The sequence below is a fragment of the Trichechus manatus genome, unplaced genomic scaffold (genome assembly GCF_000243295.1).
Source record: "Trichechus manatus latirostris isolate Lorelei unplaced genomic scaffold, TriManLat1.0 scaffold00123, whole genome shotgun sequence".
In the NCBI taxonomy this organism is placed as follows: Eukaryota; Metazoa; Chordata; class Mammalia; order Sirenia; family Trichechidae; genus Trichechus; species Trichechus manatus.
This window is the reverse complement of record NW_004444059.1, coordinates 6324326-6344327: the sequence shown is the minus strand read 5'-3', so window position 1 is coordinate 6344327 and position 20002 is coordinate 6324326. Positions and strand designations below refer to the sequence as shown.

General features: G+C 36.7%; 1 protein-coding gene across 16 annotated transcripts in view; it reads left to right on the top strand.

Annotated features, from left to right (window-relative positions):
- The window catches only part of PPHLN1 (periphilin 1), a 145342-nt gene extending 128544 nt beyond the window's left edge, over positions 1 to 16798 (top strand). For 14 of the 16 annotated variants that reach the window (XM_023738858.1, XM_023738856.1, XM_004384572.3 and 11 more), the window contains one exon: positions 10925 to 11119. In XM_023738858.1, the coding sequence (XP_023594626.1) occupies positions 10925 to 11119 (195 nt within the window). Of the gene's footprint in view, positions 1 to 10924; positions 11138 to 13208 lie in introns of those variants that run through there. The other 2 variants (XM_023738863.1, XM_004384571.3) reach the window with 2 other exon arrangements.
- The last annotated feature ends 3204 nt before the right edge of the window (positions 16799 to 20002 follow it).

Sequence of the window (20002 nt, the reverse complement as noted above, 5' to 3'; positions counted from 1 at the left end):
TGTGTCAGTCCATCTTGTTGAGGGTCTTCCTCTTTTTCGCTGACCCTGTACTTTACCAAGCATGATGTTCTTCTCCAGGGACCAGTCCCTCCTGACAACATGTCCACAAAGCATGTAAGACGTAGTCTTGCCATCCTTGCTTCTAAGGAGCATTCTGGTTGTACTTCTTCCAAGACAGATTTGTTCTTCTGGCAGCCCATGGTATATTCAATATTCTTCGCCAACACCACAATTCAAAGGCGTCAATTCTTCTTCGGTCTTCCTTATTCACTGTCCAGTTTTTGCATGCATATGATGTGATTGAAAATACCATGACTTGGGTCAGGCGAACCTTAGTCTTCAAGGTGACATCTTTGCTTTTCAACACTTTAAAAGAGATTTTTTGCAGCAGATATGCTCAATGAAATGTGTTAGCTTTCTTCTAAATCAACAGTCTTCAGTGTTTGTTTATTGCTTATGAATAAGAACAAAGTTGTCCACGGTGTACTCTAAGTTATTTTAAATGCAAGGATTGGTCTTTGCCTTTTCTGTTGATATTTAGCTCCATTTTGATTCTAGTGTACTTCTCTATGTTACAAGATTCATTCTTCTTTAAATACTTTTAAAGTATTGTTTCCAAGCTTTTAAGTTGCCTGGAATAGCCAACACTGTCTCAGTGCTTTTGATTGTTTCCCCCCACTGTGAACTTGTGTTTGGAATTATTAGAATACTTTGTATTATCCTTACTGTACTCTACTTTGTTTTATGGTTATTTTAAATGCATTACTTTTATTACTAAAACATAAACTCTGTAAGCAGGGCTTGCAGTATTAGTGACTGAATCCTGTGCCTTTATCACTATGAGTTTATTGCTGTATTAGTTCTAATTGCTTGGCAGATCACAGTTATCTGTCATTCAAATTTATCTCTGCGTTTACAGATCATTAACCTATGTCCCACACTGAGAAAATGCAAAACTCATCGTCCAGGGTCAAAGCAAAACAGATCCATTTTTATTACTAAGTTTAGATGATCAGACCTATATACTTAATGTTGTGCTTTATTTTGCTTTAGATTTCTCTTCTTAACATTTTATTGTGAAAATTTTCAAACAAAGAAAAGTTGAAGGCACTGTAGAGTGTATGCTCATACACGCACCACCTAGATTTTATAATTAACATTTTGTTTTATTTGCTTTGTCACATGTCTGTCCATTCCTCTACTAATTAATTCATCTTATTTTTTGATGCATTTCAAAGTATGTTGCAAATATCAGTACACTTCACTCCTGAACACATTAGCATGTAATTAACTAAAGTTCAATATTTGTAGCCTTTTTTTTCCCCTCCTTTTTTAAAGAAATAAAATATTACAGTTGCAGATACAGATGCTCTCAGATCCCTTCTGACTCCCTCCTTTCCCGGAGCAATCGTTCCAATGGATGTTGTTGTAATTTTAGGAAAGATGTGTACATCCCTAAACCTAATAAACTTTTAAAAATGTACATAAATGATAATGTTTTACATATTTTATCTTTACACTCTATTAATTTGAGATTCATCTGTTTCTTGTATTTAAATTTTGTGGGATCTAGTTTTAGCGTCAGTAAAAGATCCTGTAGACTACTAAATATTTTATTACTTTTTGTCTATTTTGTGCATTATAGTTGAAAAAGGAGTCTCTAGGTACTACAGATGGTTAAAATGCTCAGCTACAAACCTAAAGATTTGAGGTTCTAGTCCACCCAGAGGCACCTCCAAAGAAAGGCCTGGGTATCTACTTCTGAAAAATCAGCCACTGAAAACCCTGTGTAGCACAGTTCTGCTCTAACGCACATGGGGTTGTCATGAGTCAGAATCGACTCGACAGCGACAGGTTTGGTTTATGATTGAAAGAACTAATAAGCTATAAAGGGTAAAAATTAAAAAATCATATTTAAGTATTAATCTTTGGTTGAATCCTGAGAATTTATAAATTCATCTGAATTTATGGATGAGAATTTGACAAACATTGATTGTTAAGGCTTTTTAGCATTTACCCATGTTATCATAATTTTTGGAGTTTTTTTTTATGTAGTTATAATAATTTTATCCACATATTGAATGTGGGTGGTTGAGATCTAATCCATGTGTTTATAATGCATTTCTCAGCAACTGAAAAGTGTTCTTTTCAGGAGATATGCTTTTAAGAGCCAGTAGGGCTATAGCACTCAGGAGGAAGTTTCAAAGATTTTTTTTTCTATTAATACAGCACAAGCAGCAACATAGATTACAAGAGTTTTGACACTTTCTGCATTGCTGTAGACCCAAATTAAAGGGTTTAAATTTGTCTCCAGTATCTAACATTAGTGTGCTGTCACTTTTTCCGGACCTCATCAACACATTAGATATTTTGAGTGTTCCCTTGTATATTAAGACCCAATTGGAGTTTCTTTTTTTAACTTACACTTTTATATGCCTTTCATCCAAAGGTTGTAGAACATTTTATACATACTAATTTTATCTCACAATGCTCCTTTAAAAGTAGTAAGCTCCTATTTCCCACTTTAATGATAAAACAGTCACAAAAATTGATTATTTAATTTACCAGGTCCACACTTTACGTCTTTACCTTCCTCAGTCCTCTGTAACAACACTATTCAATAAAAGAACCTCCTGTGATGATGGAAATGTTTTATATCTGCACTGTTCGATTTGGTAACCACTAGCATTTGAAGTAGGGCTAGTATGACTGAGGAACTTAATTTTTAATTTAATTTAATTTAACTTTGAATTTAAATAGCCACATGTGGCTGCTGGCTATTGCATTGGACAGCACAGCTCTATAATCACCACCATTCCACTAAACCGCTCTTGCAGTTAGCCAGTTACCTCCTGATTTCCAGATCTAGTCAACATGTTTTGGTTGTCATCTTCTTTGATCTTTCTCTGGCATTCGATTGATTATTTCTTTATTTTACAGTCTCTTTATTTGTTAGCTGCGCCTTCACTCTCCCCTGGTTCTCGGTGTTTCTCATTGTCTGTTCTTATGGTTGATGTTGGTGTTTTTGGTGTCCACTGTTGGCTCTGATTTGCTCTTACCGGGCACGTTCTGTCAGAGCCAACTGTAGCTATTCCTTCAGCATTTATTATCTACTTTGTGCCAGATACTTGGGCTAGAAAGAACTTACTCCCTTCTTCAAGGACCTTCTATGAGGTCAGCCAGCATCAGCACTAAAGATTATAAGATCTTTCTCTCTCTCTTGCTATTGTTTCTTTCTCTTAAAGTCCAAACTTACGTACTCATCTTCCTGTTGCTGATTGGTCCTGACTCTCTTGTGGATACCTCACATTACATATTTAGTACTGAACTTATCTCCCACTCCTAATGCCCTCCCCCCAGAATAAGTAAAAATTAAAAATCCTCCACTCATAATTCTTCACATTTTTTTATATCTGTACTGCTTTTAATTTCATCTTCCTTTAACACATCAAATTCACTGTCACCTTCATTGGCTCCCATAACATCGATTCTTAACTATTTTCTCTCCCTGATAGATCCATGCAATCCAGCTGTTCTAGTTATTTCTCCACTTTCCATCCTTAACACGCTGTTATCTATCTGTATTATTAAATGCTTCCTATATACCACGCAGTGTTCTGAGTTCTCTGTATTATCTCATCTGATACTTGTAACAGTACAGTCAAGTATAGGTACTGAAACCAAGGCATAGAGGGTAACTTTTCTTCCCTTTTTTGCTGGCTTGTGCGATTGTTTCTTTTTTTTGTTTTTGTTTGCCTTTTTGTTCTTTAAATTTTAAAGACTTTACAGCATTTTTACATTTACAGAAAAATTGCACGGAAAATATAGAGTTCCCACATACTTCCTCACCCCACCACCTATTATATCCCCTATTATTATTACCATCTTGCATTAGTGTAGTATGTTTGTAACAGTTCATGAACTGATAGTGATACAGTATTATTAACTAAAGTCCATAGTTTACATTAAGGTTCACGTTTTGTGTCTTACAGTTCTATGAATTGTGACAAATGCATAATGTCATATAGCCACCATTATATAACCGTACAGAATAGTTTCATCACCCTAAAAATGCGTGTGCTCCATCTGTTCACCCTTCCCCTACTTCCCCTGAACCCTTGGCAATCACTGATCTTTTTTACTGTCTCTATAGTTTTGCTTTTTCCAGAATGTTATGTAGTAGAACCATACAGTGTGTCACTTTTTCATACTGGCTTTTTTCACTTAGCAATATGCATTTAAGGTTCCCCCATGTCTTTTTGTGGCTTGGTATCTCATTTCTTTTTATCGCTGAATAATATTTCATTGTATGGGTGTACCACAGTTTATCTATTCACTTATTGAGGGACATCTTATTTGCTTTCAATTGTTGGCAATTATGAATAAAGCTGCTGTAAGCATTCGTGTGCAGGTTTCTGTGTAGACTAAGTTTTCAGCTTTTTAGATGAATACCTGGGAGTGCGATTGTTGGATCGTATGGTAAGCCTTTGTTTAGCTTTGTAAGAAACTGCCAGACGTCTTTCAGAGTGACTGTATTACTTTATATTCCTACCAGCAATGATTGAGGGTTCCTGTTGTTCCACATCCTTGCAAGCATTTCGCATTATCGGTGTTTTGGATTTTAGCTTTTCTAATAGGCGTGTAATGGTACCACATTGTTTTAATTTGCAACTCTGTAATAACATATGATGTTGAGCATTTTTTCTTATGCTTGTTTGCTGTATGTATGTCTTCAGTGAGATGTCTCTTCAAATTTTTTGCCCATTTTGTAATTGGGTTGTTTTCTTATTGTTCAATTTTAAGAGTTCTTTCTATATTTTGGATATAAATCCTTTATCAGATGTGTGTTTTGCAGGTATTTTCTCCCAATCTGGTTTGCCTACTCATTCTCTTAACAGTGTCTTTGACAGAGCAGAAATTTTTAATTTTAATGAAGTCCAGATACCACTTTTTTCTTTCATGGATCATGCTTTTTGGTGTTGTATCTAAATAGTCATCACCAAAACCAAGGTCACTTATGTTTTTTCCTGTGTTCTAGAAGGGTTATAGTTTTGTATTTTATATTTAAGTTCATAGTCTATTTTGAGTTAATTTTTGTGAAAGTTACAGAGTCTTTGTTGAGGTTCATTTTTTTGTATCTGAATGTCCAGTTGCTCCAGCACCATTTGTTGAAAAGCCTGTCTTTTCTCTATTGAATTGCCTTAGGTCCTGAAGTTGGGTAGTGTCAGCCCTCCAACTTTATTCTTTTTCAATATTTGTGTTGGCTATTCTGGGTCTTTTGACTTTCTGTATTAACTTTAGAATCAGTTTGTCGATAACCATAAACTGACTTGCTGGGATTTTGATTGGGATTGTGTTGAATAGATCAAGTTAGGAGGAATTTATACCTAAGAAATACTTAGGTATAAATCAACAAAAAGTGTATAAGATCTATACAAAGAAAACTACAAAATACTAATAAAATAAATCAAAGAAGATCTAAAGACTCAATATTTTCTGGAAGGCATTATAGAGAAATAGTATAGTTTCTTTCTTAAATGTGTGGTAGAATTCACCAGTGAAACCATCTTCACCTGTTGCTTTCTATTTGAAAGGTTCTTACTGTATTTTTACGCAAGTAACTTGCACCTTCTGCATTTGTTTGCTGGCCGTGCCCTCCATCCTTGCAAGCACACTATGCTAATTTTTCTTCACAGCAGCACGAAAAACAAACTGGCATAGCGGTGCCTATGAAAATACCTCACAGGGAGGAGGGCATGGGTGACAAACAAATGCAGAAGGCATGCATTATTTGCATAAAAATATGGCAATTGTTGATTCAGTTTCTTTAACAGATATAAACCTATTCAGATTATTTATTTCTCCTTGTGTGAGTTTTAGCAATTTGTGTCTTTCAAGGAATTGGTCCATTTCATCTAAGTTATCAACTTTGTGGGCATACAGTCCTTTTTTATCCTTTTGATATCTATGAGATTTGTAGTGATGGCCACTCTTTTGTTTCTGATAGTAGTAATTTGTCTCTTCTTTTTTTCTTGGTTAGGCTGGCTAGAGGTTGGTCAATTTTACTGATCTTTTCAAAAAGCTTTTTTTTTGTTGTTAATTTTTCTGTTTTCAATTTCATTGATTTCCACTCTTTTTTTCCCCTTGTTTTCTTATGCTTGCTTTAGGCTTAAATTGCTCTTCTTTATCTAGTTTCCTAAGGTAAAAGCTTAGACTATTTATTTTATATCTTTTCTAATAAATGCGTTCAGTGCTATACATCTTCATCTAAGCACTGCTTTCACCATATCCCACAAATTTTGATGAGTTACTCTTTAATTTTTATTTAATTCAAAATATGTTTTAAATTTCTCTTGAGACTTTGTCTTTGACCTATGTGTTATTTAGAAATACGTTATTATTTCAACAAGTTTTGTTCCATATATTTTGGGATTTTCCAGCTATCTTTCTTTTATTGATTTCTAGTTTAATTCCATTGTGGTCTAAGAGCATACTTTGTATGATTTCTTTTCTTTTTAAATTTGTTAAGATGTGTTTTATGGCCCAGAATGTGGTCTGTCTTGGTGGTATATGTTCATGTAAGCTTGAGAAGAATGTATATTCTTCTGTTGTTGGGTAAAGTATCTTATAAATGTCAGTTAGATCCAGTTTGATTAATAATACTGTTCAGTTCAGCTGTATGTTTACTGATTTTCTGCTGCTGGGTCTGATAGAGGGGTGTTGAAATCTTGGTAAGTAACTTGTCCAGGGCACAAAACTAGTACGTAGTTATATTTCTTTCCTATTGCTGTTGTAACAAATTACCTCAGATTTAGTGGCTTACAACAACACAAATTTATTATGTTACCATTCTAGAAGTCAGAAGACTGAAATGGGTTTTACTGGGCCCATTTACTGGCTGCAGTCTCTCTGGAGGCTCTAGGGGAGAATCTGTTTCCTTGCCTTTTCTAGCTACTCAAGTTCACCTACATCCCTTGGCCCAAGGCCCCTCCTCCATCTTCAAAGCATACCATTCAACCCCTGCTTCCATCATCATGTCTCTCTTTTTCTGACCCTCCTACATTCCTCTTTTATAAGGACTCTTATGATTACATTGGGCCATCTGGATAATCCAGAATAATCTCCCCATATCAAAACCCTTAATTTACTCACATCTGTAAAATCCCTTTTATCATACAAGGCAAAATAGTCATAAGTTCTAGGACTTAGAATGTGAATATCTTAGGGGTGAGGGGGATATTATTCAGCCTACCATGGTAGTAGAGTCAGGATTGGATCTCAGCAAGCTTGCTCTTGGAACTGTTTCTCTGTTCTGCCTTCCACATCTAAATGTCTACTCTGTGCTATGTTTTAATTTGTCTATGTTCATCTCTCCCACTAAGTTATGGCCCTCCTGAAACAGGACATGTAGCATTTGAGTCAGATGAGTTCAGATAAAGAAAATGATACGCAATGAGGTTGTTCTGTGCCATCAAGTTGATTCCGAATCAATAGTGACCCATTAGGACAGAGTAGAACTGCCCTGTAGGGTTTCCTAGGCTGTAATCTTTACGGGAGTAGCTTGCCAAGTCTTTTCTCCTACAGAGAGGCTGGTAGGTTTGAACCACTGACCTTTCAGTTAGCAGCCAAGGGCTTAATCTTTGTGCCACCAGGGCTCCTTATGGAATGATGAGGCATCAGTAATAGAGAAAATAATGTTCTCATTTGATCCCCCAACTCTTTTAAGGTTGTGTGTGTGTGTGTGTGTACGTCTGTTCATCTGACTGACTTGCAGTTAACCAGGCACCTCCTAATATTAATCTAAGTTACAAATAAAGTATTAAGATAAATACATATATATGTTTACATTTAAGTAGTCACCTGTATTAGATAGCTAGCTCTATATCTCCACCATTCCACCAAACTACTCTTACAGAACTGTAATGCATATGTTGAACATGATTTGTCTGAAATGAAAATTCTTTTAATGACTTGTATTGTCTTAATTTTGGAATTCTCTTTTTGTGGGAAAAGAGGTGAGGAGTAAAATATATTTTAGAGATGCTTTATGGTATTACAAGTAATTTTATATAGAATAAACTTGCCATTGAGGATTTGTTTTTACCAGATACTATTCTTCTAGTTACCTGACAGCATAATGAATAGTTAAAAGCCTTTATAGTTTCTTATTTTAACATATTCCTTTATTCCTGGAAGTACTTTGTGAGAATTTAACTGTTAACACAGGCTGCTCTAGTAAAGGACAATGTGAAACCACATTTGGATAGTGTTTTCATTTTGCTGGTAAATTTAACTGTGTCTAGGCAGTGTATGTGAGCTCCACCCATACTTGAACCTGTTTCCCATTTTGATGAAGTCCAAGCAGGGGAAAAAAAAGAACAACAAAAAACCTTCCTGTGTGGCCTGTAGATATCAAATCTGAAGATTATTAATGCATTTCCAGCTAGGGACCATAAGCAAACAAACTCCCCTGCAGATAACTACACCCTTCCTGTTTTGGGATTGAGTTTACCGTGGAACAGATTTCGGAAATAGGTTTCTGACAGCTGTGAATTTTATTTATAAAATGTTGGAGGGTGAGGTTCTTCCTTTAACATAAAATTAATTATTTCCTGTCTAATGCCCAGCCAGTGCATTTTAAGAAGTCTTTTTAAAAAATTTACCCTGTAATAAAGAATTGTGTTGCTTTCTGCAGTTCTGGTTGTTCTTGTTAACTCATGTATAAAATTTGTCTATTTCAATGAATTTAATTCAAAAAGACTTACAGTTAAAAAAAAACACACACAAACTTTAAATATTTTTATTATCTTGCCTCCAGAGTTACTGTTGTTTATGGTTTAAATAGATGTATGAATGCATTTAAGTATGGTTTTATTTTTGATATGCAAATCTGTAGCATATTTATACTCTCTAAATATGCTGAACAAAGTTACAATTTAGGTAAAGGAGCAGATTTACATTAAAGAATTTGCAGGTTAATTCACAGTGTGACATTATCCTCATCTAGTACATCTGATATAAAGAAGCCTATAAAATTTAGGCCACCCACAAAGTGGTTTGCAGAGGCCTGTGGTTGGTGTTAGAAAGTTATTATGTGGGCTGACTGGTTTGGTAAGGAATTTACCTCCACTAAGGCTGTGAAACATCATGGTTCTGACTTTCCCCCATGGGGACTGCTTTGGCTTGACTTAGGTACTATGTGTTTGTTAGGCCAGTCATAATATATGCTATGTTGCATTGACATCATATGTAATATTATGTGAATACCATACTGTTTTCTAAGTTGGTTTATCAGAGTGTTAATACCAATTTTGGGTCATGTAAACCTTAGGATAAACTGGGATAAATGGTTGATTTAAATTGCTGAATTAAACTTTATGGCTATTATGAGTAAATTTCATCACTATTTAGAAAAATGTATGCACGCGCATGCGTGTGTGTGTTAGTGCTGGGATGGAGAAGGCAGCTAGGGGTTTTATGTATTTAATTTCTGTGTCATTTGAAGGAGTTATCCTTTAAACTTCTTTGGGGGCATGTCAGTGGTTTTAAAGAACAAGGAAAAGAATTTAGTACTATTTACTAAGGCCAGGACTAAGAGTTAAAATTAAATAAATATTCTTCTTTAAACAGTTTTTAAGGGATCAAAAACAAATATTGCAGATATTTAAAACAACACAGCCACAACCACCACCACAACTAGCAGCAGCCGTTTCAGAAACAGAAATTATCATAAAGCCAAACAGTGGCTCCAAACGCTTGAAAATGCTTTTTATCAAAATGAACTAAATCATTTTTTAGAAAATAAACAATGTTATTTTTATTATGAAATCAGAAAAATGAAAATTAACAGGTATTTTAAGTCAGATAAATTTCTCGTAATTTGCATGGGGACTTAACTAATTTTTCTTTAAATACATGAATTACAAAGTATGAAAAAAGGCACTGAAATCTTAAATGTATTTGGGACTACAAATTAAGAGAATGACATTTAGTGTGGCAGACACTTAGCAATTTTTGGAGAGGAAATATCAAATTACCATGAAAAAATTTAATATACATATTGAAGTTTAAAAAAAAAAAATATATATATATATATTCACATGCATATATAGATACATGTGTGTATTTATGTGTGTGTATAAACATTGTTTTGATCTTAACCCCACCTTGACCAAATCTATTGCCATCGAGGTGATTCCAACTCATAGCAACCCTATAGGACAGAGTAGAACTGTCCCGTAGGGTTTCCAAGGCTGTAATCTTTATGGAAACACACTGCCACATCTTTCTCCTGTGGAGTGGCTGGTGGGTTCAAACCACCAACCTTTTGGTTAGCAGCTGAGCACTTTAACCACCACGCCATCAGGGCTCCTTTGTGGCTTTAACTATGGTTAAATATTTATGAACTTGAAACTTTTTTTCCCCCAAATAAATACTTTCACATTCTTATAGTTGTTTGCTGTATACTAAAAGGAATTTTGAATATGTCATCTATCTGGTCATGATTCAAACAGAGAATCTGAAGTTCGGGGCTCAGAAATGTTTTTCTTCCAGACAAATAAATGAGCAGAGCCATTTATTTATGTGCCTTCCCAAGCCTTTGTTCTTTGTTCTTAGCTCTTCTCACCTCCAGTCTGATGTCCTTTTAGTAGTTGCCTGATACTGATACAAATGCCATGCCAAACCTTCTAAACTCAGTCATGTGGTGTATGAATGTTTTTCTCCTCATTCAAGTTGTCAGCAAATCTCAAAAGATACAGATTTAAATGGCCTCTGGCAGTAGTGACTCTGAGGAACAAGAGAGGTTCGCCTGTATTATTGCGTCTCCCTTTTAGACTTCAGTACCATAAGTCAACAGAGTCAACTAAGTGTTTGGCTAATTATTTTCACTCTTAGCTAACCAGAATATATTTCACATTTCTAGGTTTACCGACAAGACTGTGAAACATTCGGGATGGTTGTGAAAATGCTGATTGAAAAAGATCCTTCATTAGAAAAGTCTATACAGTTTGCCTTGAGGCAGAATTTACACGAAATAGGTGAGCGGTGTGTTGAAGAACTCAAGCATTTCATTGCAGAGTATGACACCTCTAGTCAAGATTTTGGAGAGCCTTTTTAGAAGATTTCTTGCTCAGGCAAAAGAATGTTTCTAGATCCTCCCGCCCCGCCCCATACCCCCCGCTCCCCCCCCAACCCCTGGATTGTGTAAATCCTTAATATATGGAATTTTTGCGATGGAGAAAAATACTTTATGATAGTTGACCACATTTCCAGTATCAGATAAACATCTATAATAGTTTATTTTAGATTTTTTATTATCTACATGTAGAGCCTCCTAATCTGTACTCCTTCCTCCCTCCTCCCCTTTTTTTCCTCTAAAATGATGTGTCAATTAATTCTTCAAGCTTTGGAAAAGCAGTCCTGGAGAACAGCTGTCTGTACTTACTCATGTTCTGTAGTCTTCCACAGTATGCGATCATTTGTTTGGTCACAGGAGTGTAATTTACAAGTTGGAGATCATTCCACTTGAACATCAGTAGTCTTTTTGCATTTCGTAGTGAAAATGTTAGAATTCTGAGTTGTTGTTGCTTACTTATCTTAGGCATGGTAACTTTTAATATGTTAATGTATATTGTCCAAATAAACTGAAGTGTGTTATTTTAGAGAATATTTGCTTTTAAAATAATTTTCATTCAGTGATAAAATTAGGACACTTAAATCTCTAAAAGACACTTCAGGATAAAATCTTTTTTTTTTTTTAACCAACTAAATTTACTCAGTGTCTTCTATTAAAGTAATCTCGACTACTCTCACTGATGTGTGAGTCTTACACAATAGCATATTCAAGACTAACAGAAAAGGGTCAGTTTGAGATGAAAGAGGGAGGGATATTTTAAAGTTTGGATTTCTCAAAAGACTTCTAATCGAGAAAGAAAAATTTAGAGAATATGGGAGAATGGAGTTTTATTTTTTCCATAGGTCTGTACTCCTCATCTTAAGAAATAAGGTAATTGATGTCTATCTAAGAGTAAAACTATTGACAGATTATTCATTTGTTAATCTGTTAGTAGTCCAGTGAGTTCCTTTTTCTGTTGCATTTTTTAGAGGTTCTTAGCCCTTTGAAAGTGTTCTTGAAAGGAACAAAGCAGAGTGGGCAGTAAACCCAGCATAGTTTACCCCTTGATCAGCAGTCTATGTAAACAATACTTCATGAGTGAGCTGTCCAAATCACGGGTTAGTTAGAATCTAACTGGGATGATGAGGATATTCTGCTCATTTCCTGATCACTTCCAGCAGCCCAGTGGCACTTAGCCAAAATATATAATTTTGTGCCATTAGTTAGTGAGGAAGCCTTAAAAATCATGTTTGTTATTACTACCCAATTTCATTATCCTCCCATTCTCTTTCCATTTCCACTCTCTTTGCACTTGAATTCTGGCATTATTTTTAGTGACCTCTGTTGATAGTATCTAAAGAGCCACCCCAGAGGAGAAAAAATTTATATTAAAAGTAGAAATAGCAGTATAAGTAATTTTAACAGATCCTATGATGGATGCCTCAAAATATGTATTATGCCATTCCACAAATTTAAAAATTGAGGGCAACAATTATTTTTTAAATTTTCCTAAATTAGATCACCTTTAATTTTTATTTTTGCCATTTAGATGTCGTATTTATCTAATTTTTATAAAGCATAAAATATCTCTTGATATTCTTCCCTAATACAAGCAGTGACTTTGTTACCGACTTTAGAAAGACTAAGAAAGTACTAAACTTTTTTTTTTCCTCCCCCCGCTCAATATTTTTCTCCTGAAATATTCTAGTTCCAGGATTCAGTTCACTTAGTCAAGATGTCATGAGTTTGAAAATAAAACTTGAGAAACTACCATAGAGGCAAAGGGGTTGTTCACTTTGCTGAAATTCATTAGAGAAGTTGTATTAACAACAGATGCATTTAAATGTAGGGTCAACAGATAATTTCTTCTTTTCCCCTTCCCCCAAGTTACATTCAGTATGTAAAGCTGTTTATAACTTGCCATCAGCATTATTTTGGTAGGCTTGTCAGTGTTAAATGTGTTATTTTTTTTTTTTTAAGTTTTTTACAGTCTAATTTAGGATAGATGAGTTCAGATGTGTACCAGAGTACGTATTTTGCAAAATGTTCTTGATTAAAGGAATTTGTTTGTAAATTATCTGTTGTTTTTCAGAGTATCCCCAATTGATGTGATAAAATTTTCATTATCTCAACATAAAGCCTTGATGATCAATGGGGGAAAGCAGATATTGTGAAGCTTTTTGTGAATTTTAAAGTGCAAAATAAATAAATAAATAATTAGATTGTCTTTTCTCTTATTTCAATAGGCTTAAAGTGTTTTGCTAAAATGTAGCATTTATTACTCTTTACTCTTTCCTTAGTATTCAGTTCACCTGATCAGCAGCAGGACAGGAGGAAGACTGAGAATTGAGAAACACTATTAACTTTGGTGACTTAAGGAGTCTTGATCTCTGAGAAGGCAGTTAAACAAGATAAGAGGTGCCTGACATACAGTGGTGCTCAATAATTGTGTGATTGTGAATTTGAATTTCAGAGAATTGTAGAATTGGAAGTTTACATCTTTGTAGTAACTCCTTGAGGACAGGAACTATATTGTCTTTGTGTCCTCATTTCCTAGCACAGTTTGGAACATTGTAGGTACTCATATTTGTTAACTTAAGGTGGCTTCACAAGGGAAGTGACATTTGACCTGAGTCTTGGAGGAACAGGATTTATTCAGACAGAGAAGGGGAAGTGTTGAAGTCCAGGAGGAGGGAACAGTGTGAGGAGGGAAAGGTACAGGCTGGCATGACTGAAGCTGGTGGGGGAAGATGATAGGAGATGAAGGTAGGAAAAGGTAGGTTGAGAGCAGAACGTGCAGGATTTTAAATGGTTGAAGTTTTACCCTTTCTCTCTTACTTAAGAATGCAGTGTGAAAAGATTACCTATGTATTATTCTTGCCAAAAATGTTGATTTCTTGTAGTTCCTCAGCCACTTCCTAGCCCTGAGCCAGTTCACAGACCCAGAACCTCTTGAAGGAAGGGGAGGCTAGATCCCATTAAGGAAGGACTCTGCTACACTGCCAAAATGAATACTGATTTCAGCTTTACTTTAGAGTTTCCTTCAGGGGATCCTAAGTGCCAAGGAAAGCTCTGACAGTTCTTTGGCTACAACTTTGGAGATGGTGACTCGGTCATCCCTGAAGTGTTCATGGTAGACAGCATAGAATGTTGCAGGCAGGCAGCCACCCAGGTGGCTTTACAGCTGTGACACTGCTCAGGCTGGGGCCTGGAGCTCTATGAGTAATGGCCACACTCCACTTGCCAGACCAAGGTTTGTGGGTTATCCATAGTGTGTTTATCATCTTCCTGCCAGTACTCTTGAGAGCACTCATATTACCTAATTCAGTGAAAAAGAAAAAAAGAACTAGTAACTAAGGTACTTAGAAGAATCTATTCTCCCATTTTCCCGTGGTAATAGAGTTGAAATTGAGTCACATGAATACCTAACTAGGACTACATTTCCTATGTCCCCCTTGTAGTTAGATGTGACCAAGTTCTCTCCTATAGAATATCAGTGGAAGTACCTGCTGCTTCCTGGTCTGGGCCCTTAGGACAGTGGATGTGTCTCCTCCATGCTCTCTCTTAGCTCTTCCCACAAGTAGCAGCAACCCAGCCTTGACTGTGCAGACAACAAGGTCCTGGGAGATAGTGGACCCACAGGATAGAAGGAGCCTGGATCCCTAAGTGACCACATGGAGTACTGAGCTGTTATGTGAGAGAGGAATAAATGTCTTTGTTTCTTAAGCCACATTATTGCTTGGTTTCTTGTTACAGTAGTTTACCTTTTGCTCAAACTAATACCAGTGGCATTTGAGGATTAGTTTCACTGAAATTGGCCCTCAGCAGGCTGCATCAGTTGTGTGTTTTCCACTGTAATAATTGCCCTTGGGTTAATGGGCACTGACGATACAAAAGGTTTTGCCAGTCCACTGAGTTGGAGTTTCAAGCTGTGTTTAAAATTCATTTGATGACAGATACTGTTAAAGCCTTGTGTACATTTGTATGACGGTAGAGACCATCTGATTCTATAGCACATTGTTTTGTGAGCTCTGCTCCCACAGATTAATGGTGTTCTGATGCTAGACCATTATCATTAAAAATGTATAAGGTTGTAAAGTTTTTTCCCAATTTTTAAAAACTTTGTATTCTACTTCTCTATGAATTAGTAGAATCTGGTATACCATATCGAATACAGCTTAGAATATAGTTTTTTCAGTTTCAATACACCAGATATAGGATTTTAAGAAGCAACACGTCTTTCAATTATTTCACTATCTGAATGAGGTTAGAAGCACCATTCTGGTGTTTTTTGGTTCACAAAACACTCTCACATGTAATCCCCGACTGGTAAGGATTTTATTCTCATTTTACAGCCCAGGGCGAGAGAAGTTATGACTTGTCCAAGGTCATATAGCTAGTATGTGGCAGAGCCTGAGTTTTACCCAAATCTTCCAACTCTAAGCTCTGTTCCTAGAAGAAGTGAAGTTTGCTGGTCATTCAGAACAAGGTTCAAGTCCTGACTCCAATACACACTTGTTTGATCTTTGGCAAATTAGTTTTCCATTGTTGTATAATGTATGTTCGGTTTATCTGTAGTGTAAATGTAATGTATAAAGTGAATGACTCTACAGAAAACCTTTGAGAAAATTCAAATCCTAGTTCAGAAGATTTTTCCTGTTTTTCACTTTATCCTCAGTCGCTAGTAACTTCCAGATTGGTTCCTAGGACTTCTGACTTGGAGCTATTTTAGAAAACATCTTGGAGGTTCGTAAGGAATGGTTGTAAGAGGGCAATTGGCCTCAGACTCTTGGGCTGCTGTGCCCAGATCCATGGTGGAGCTTGAGAAGAGCCATTTAAGTGCAGTGAAGCTGGTAGTTCATCTCTCCTGTTTTAGGAACCAAGATTAATTAAACATAGTTAACACCTTTTCAGTTTTGTTTACAACATGTTCAGAGATTCAAAACTAAGATTGCTGCCAGTAGCAGCCTTCTGAGATGTTAGAAAAAAAAAAAAACCTTTCCTCATGGTAATTTGGGGAAAATAGCTTGCCTTCCAGATACTCTATGCAGTCCCCAAACTGTATACTTAATGAAGATAAAGTCAATGAGGGATATGCACTGAGGAGATAATTATCCCCCAACTTCTTTCTCATTATTTAGTTTCAACCTCTTGCCCACTCAGAATCCCAAGCATAAAAGAGCTCCAACCTTTAAAGTTCCCGGCTCCCATCAGCCATGGTCCTTGGGTGTCATCTTTTCAGAGATCCTTGCCAGACAAATTTGTTGGTAAGTGAAAGAGAAAAGGCAACATTTGCTGAGTGTGAAGACTTTTCTGTTGACCACCCTAATATATTAGCTCGGTTCAGTTTCCACAGAATACTGCAGCTGGAAGGAAACCTTTGAGATGGTCTAACCCTCTCATTTTACACAAGTGGAAACTGGGTCAGAGCACTTAACTTGCTTGAGTTAATGAGAGGTGGGTCTCCTAACCCAGATCTCTGGAGTCCTGGAGTCCCTTGTGCTTTGTATTACACTGCAAGATCTTTGTAGTGGATTTATTTTAGGTTAGTAATTGTCTTTTCCAATGTCAGTTGCTTGGTTTAGTTATCCAAAAACACAAAAGCCATTCTCATTTAAGAGAACTGGTTTCATATTCTTAATGACATTATTTACATTATCTGAAATCAGATGATTGTGGAGAGTTGCTAGTTACTTCTGAAGTTGGCATAATAGCATCTTGTGCATATTTGTATAGCAGTAGAGATGTAGAATTTCTTTTGCAAAAAGAAAATTTGAGGCTAAACTTGATCCCTAAAATGGGAATACTAGGTAGCTAGCTGTGTTCAAAGAGAATTGGCTTTAATCTTGTGACCAAGTCTGTATATTCCCAATGTCTTACTTTTCCTCCACACTTCCTTCCCAAACCATTTTGAAAGCCACCCTTAAACTTGATTTCCCTGGTAAAATTTATGATTCTGTGACCCTGGCAAAATGTGAGATAAGGGCTGCAAAATTCAGTTGCTTCTGCTCATTTCTCCTTGGCCCAGTTTACCTGGAAGCCTTCCTAATGTGTTTGCAAGTTTGCAGAAAATGTGTTTGCAAGTTTGCAGAAAACCCATGTGACTATACATACAAGAGGCATGCCTTCTGTTTTAGATAGTTCTAATGAATGGCTAGAGAATCTAACTAGGCAATTAGCGATTTTCTCATTTGACTAATGAAAAAGGATTTTATCATAATTGTGTTACTAGCATTGAATTGATAATGAGGCTCTTGGTGGAATTTTTCTTTTATCCTGATTTTTATTCTTTGTGCATCCATAAGGGGTCACATATATTTATACAAACAGTAATTAGTTGTGCCTCCCCTAGACAGCTCTAAGGGATAGGTGAATCAGCTTCCCAGAATTTATAATAGGGGCTGGAAACTTGTTGATGACAGGCTGATTTTGTCCACGTGTTTCAGAAATGTTTGAATTAGTTGCTAGCATTTAAAAGGTGAGAAAATTCACAACAGTTTATATTCCTGGCTTCTTTTGAAAAACCTGAAGGTCTGGCAATACTTGGTCTCCTTTCCACAGCCGTGATCAAGTGTTCACTAGAAAAAAGCAGCTCAAGAACCCAAAGTATGCCTGCATGATGTTCATAATGCCTGTTTTGAAGTCCTCTGGGCATTCCTGAAACATGTCCCCAGTCAATACTTCCCACATGGTTTAAAGCTCTGGGTCCCGTCACCCAAGGATACAGAGATCTAGCAGTCTTGGGTACCCATTCCAATTGTACCACCTTTTAAGGCCCACGATTCTCATCTAAAGTGAGAGGATGGAGGGTTAAACAGCAAGTGGTATCTCCTTTCACTTCTGGTATTTTTAACTCAGGAACCAGAAAGTAGCATGTAGGGAATAGCTAATGATGATACACAAATGAATCTTTTTTTTTTTTTAATCAGAGCTGAAAGGAGCTCATGTTTGCATCATTCTGCTAGGTTCCCTCCATGGACCTTAAGCAGAATGTTCTCCATTGCCTGGCAGAGCTGGAGGCTGTATATGGTCTGAACTGAGGAAAATGCAACCATCTTCACCCATGTAGAGATTACAGGCAGTGTTCTAACATTTGATATTTATCTTGGGACCAAAGTTTAGAGTTTAGTGACTGACCAGATACTGTGAACTCTCATTAACTAGATCTATTAAAACCTTTTGGCAACTGCTTTTTCTTGCCTACTTCTTAACGGAACTACAAGGCAGTTGCTTCCTCCTTTGTAGGTCTAGTCTTGTTATTGCTTACAAGCCAGGAACTGAAAGTGTGAAGGTTAATATTATCACTGTGAATAAACGTTTTTGCATTTCCTTACACCTTTAGGAATCTATACAACCCTTATGTTAAAAAATGAAGAGATGACCAGGGTAATTGTTGCCAGAAGTAAAAGCATCTTTCTGAGGGTGACTTGAAAACTACTGAGGGCAATGCCTTCAGCTTATACCTGCATTTCCTCCAGATTACAGGTTACCTATTTACTAATTTGTTGTCCATTCTTTTTAAGCAATATGTTGCAACAGTCTTTTCTAAAAGGATACCTATTGTTTGCAGCATAGGTTCTGAAAGGCTCTTCAAAATCAAGAAGTTTGCCTAACACATTACGTGAAGTTGTGATGGAGCAAACAGTCTCGTACATTGTTAGTTAAGTGTAAAGCAGCAGAATTTCTTTTCCAGGAAAACTGGCAACATCCATCACAGTTTAAATGCATAACCTTTGTCCTTGTAATTCACTGCTCAAAATTTATGCGCATATGCACAAGTGTGGATAAGGTAAGGATAAGGAGATTCAAGTCACACCAAGGGATTGGTTATCTAAATTATGGTGTATCCAAACAGTGGGGTATTATGCTGTCAATGAAAGAATGAGGTAGACCGATAGGCACTAATGTGGTATGTCTATATATAAAGTGAAAACAGTAAGTCACAGTGCATACAGTTTGCTAACCACTTTTGAGAGAGATACAGTTATGTAAATATGCTTCCAACATCTCGTGAAATATACACTAGAAATGGATAATACTGATTAATTCTGGGGAATGGAACTGGGGGGCTGGGGATTAAGAGCGGAAAGGAGACACTTCACTGCTTACCTTTTGTTTTGTTTGAACTTTTTACCATGTGCATGTATTTCCTTTTCATTGCTAATGTTTTTTAAATGCACCAGACCAGGAACTGATGATAAAATTATTGAGTACAGAGCTTTTCTACCATTGCTGCTTTTCTGAAAGTGTCTGTCTAGCCCAGACACAAAGCCTTACTCTGTCCAGGGATGGGGAGGGGAGGTTAGCTGACCCACTGGTTTCGCTATCAAATTGATGGAACTGATGTCTGTCTACCCTAAGGCCTAACAGCTTTTCCTCTGCTCTGCTAAGTACAAACAAATTTGCCTCAGTTTCAAGTCTGTAGGAATCTCTGGGTGATGCAAATGGTTAACATGCTCCGGCTGCTAACCAAAAGGTTGGCAGTCAAGCCTACCCAGAGGCACCTCAAAAGGAAGGCCTGGTGACCTTCTCCGGAAAACTCAGCCACTGAAAACGCTATGGAGCACAGTTCTACTGTGACACATATGGGGTTGCCATGAGTTGGAACTGACTCAACAGCAACTGGTTTGGTTTTTTTGGTTTTCAAATCCTACCTAAGAAGCCCTGGTGGCACAGTGGTTAAGCACTGGGCTGCTAACCGAAAGTCAGCGATACGAACCCGCCTGCGGCTCCACGGGAGAAAGATATGGCAGTCAGCTTCCATAAAAATTACAGCCTTGGAAACCCTATGGGGCAGCTCTACTCTGCCCTATAAGGTCACAATGAATCGGAATCAATGCCACAGCAATGGGTTTGGTTTTTGGGTTTTATGTCCTACCTACTAGT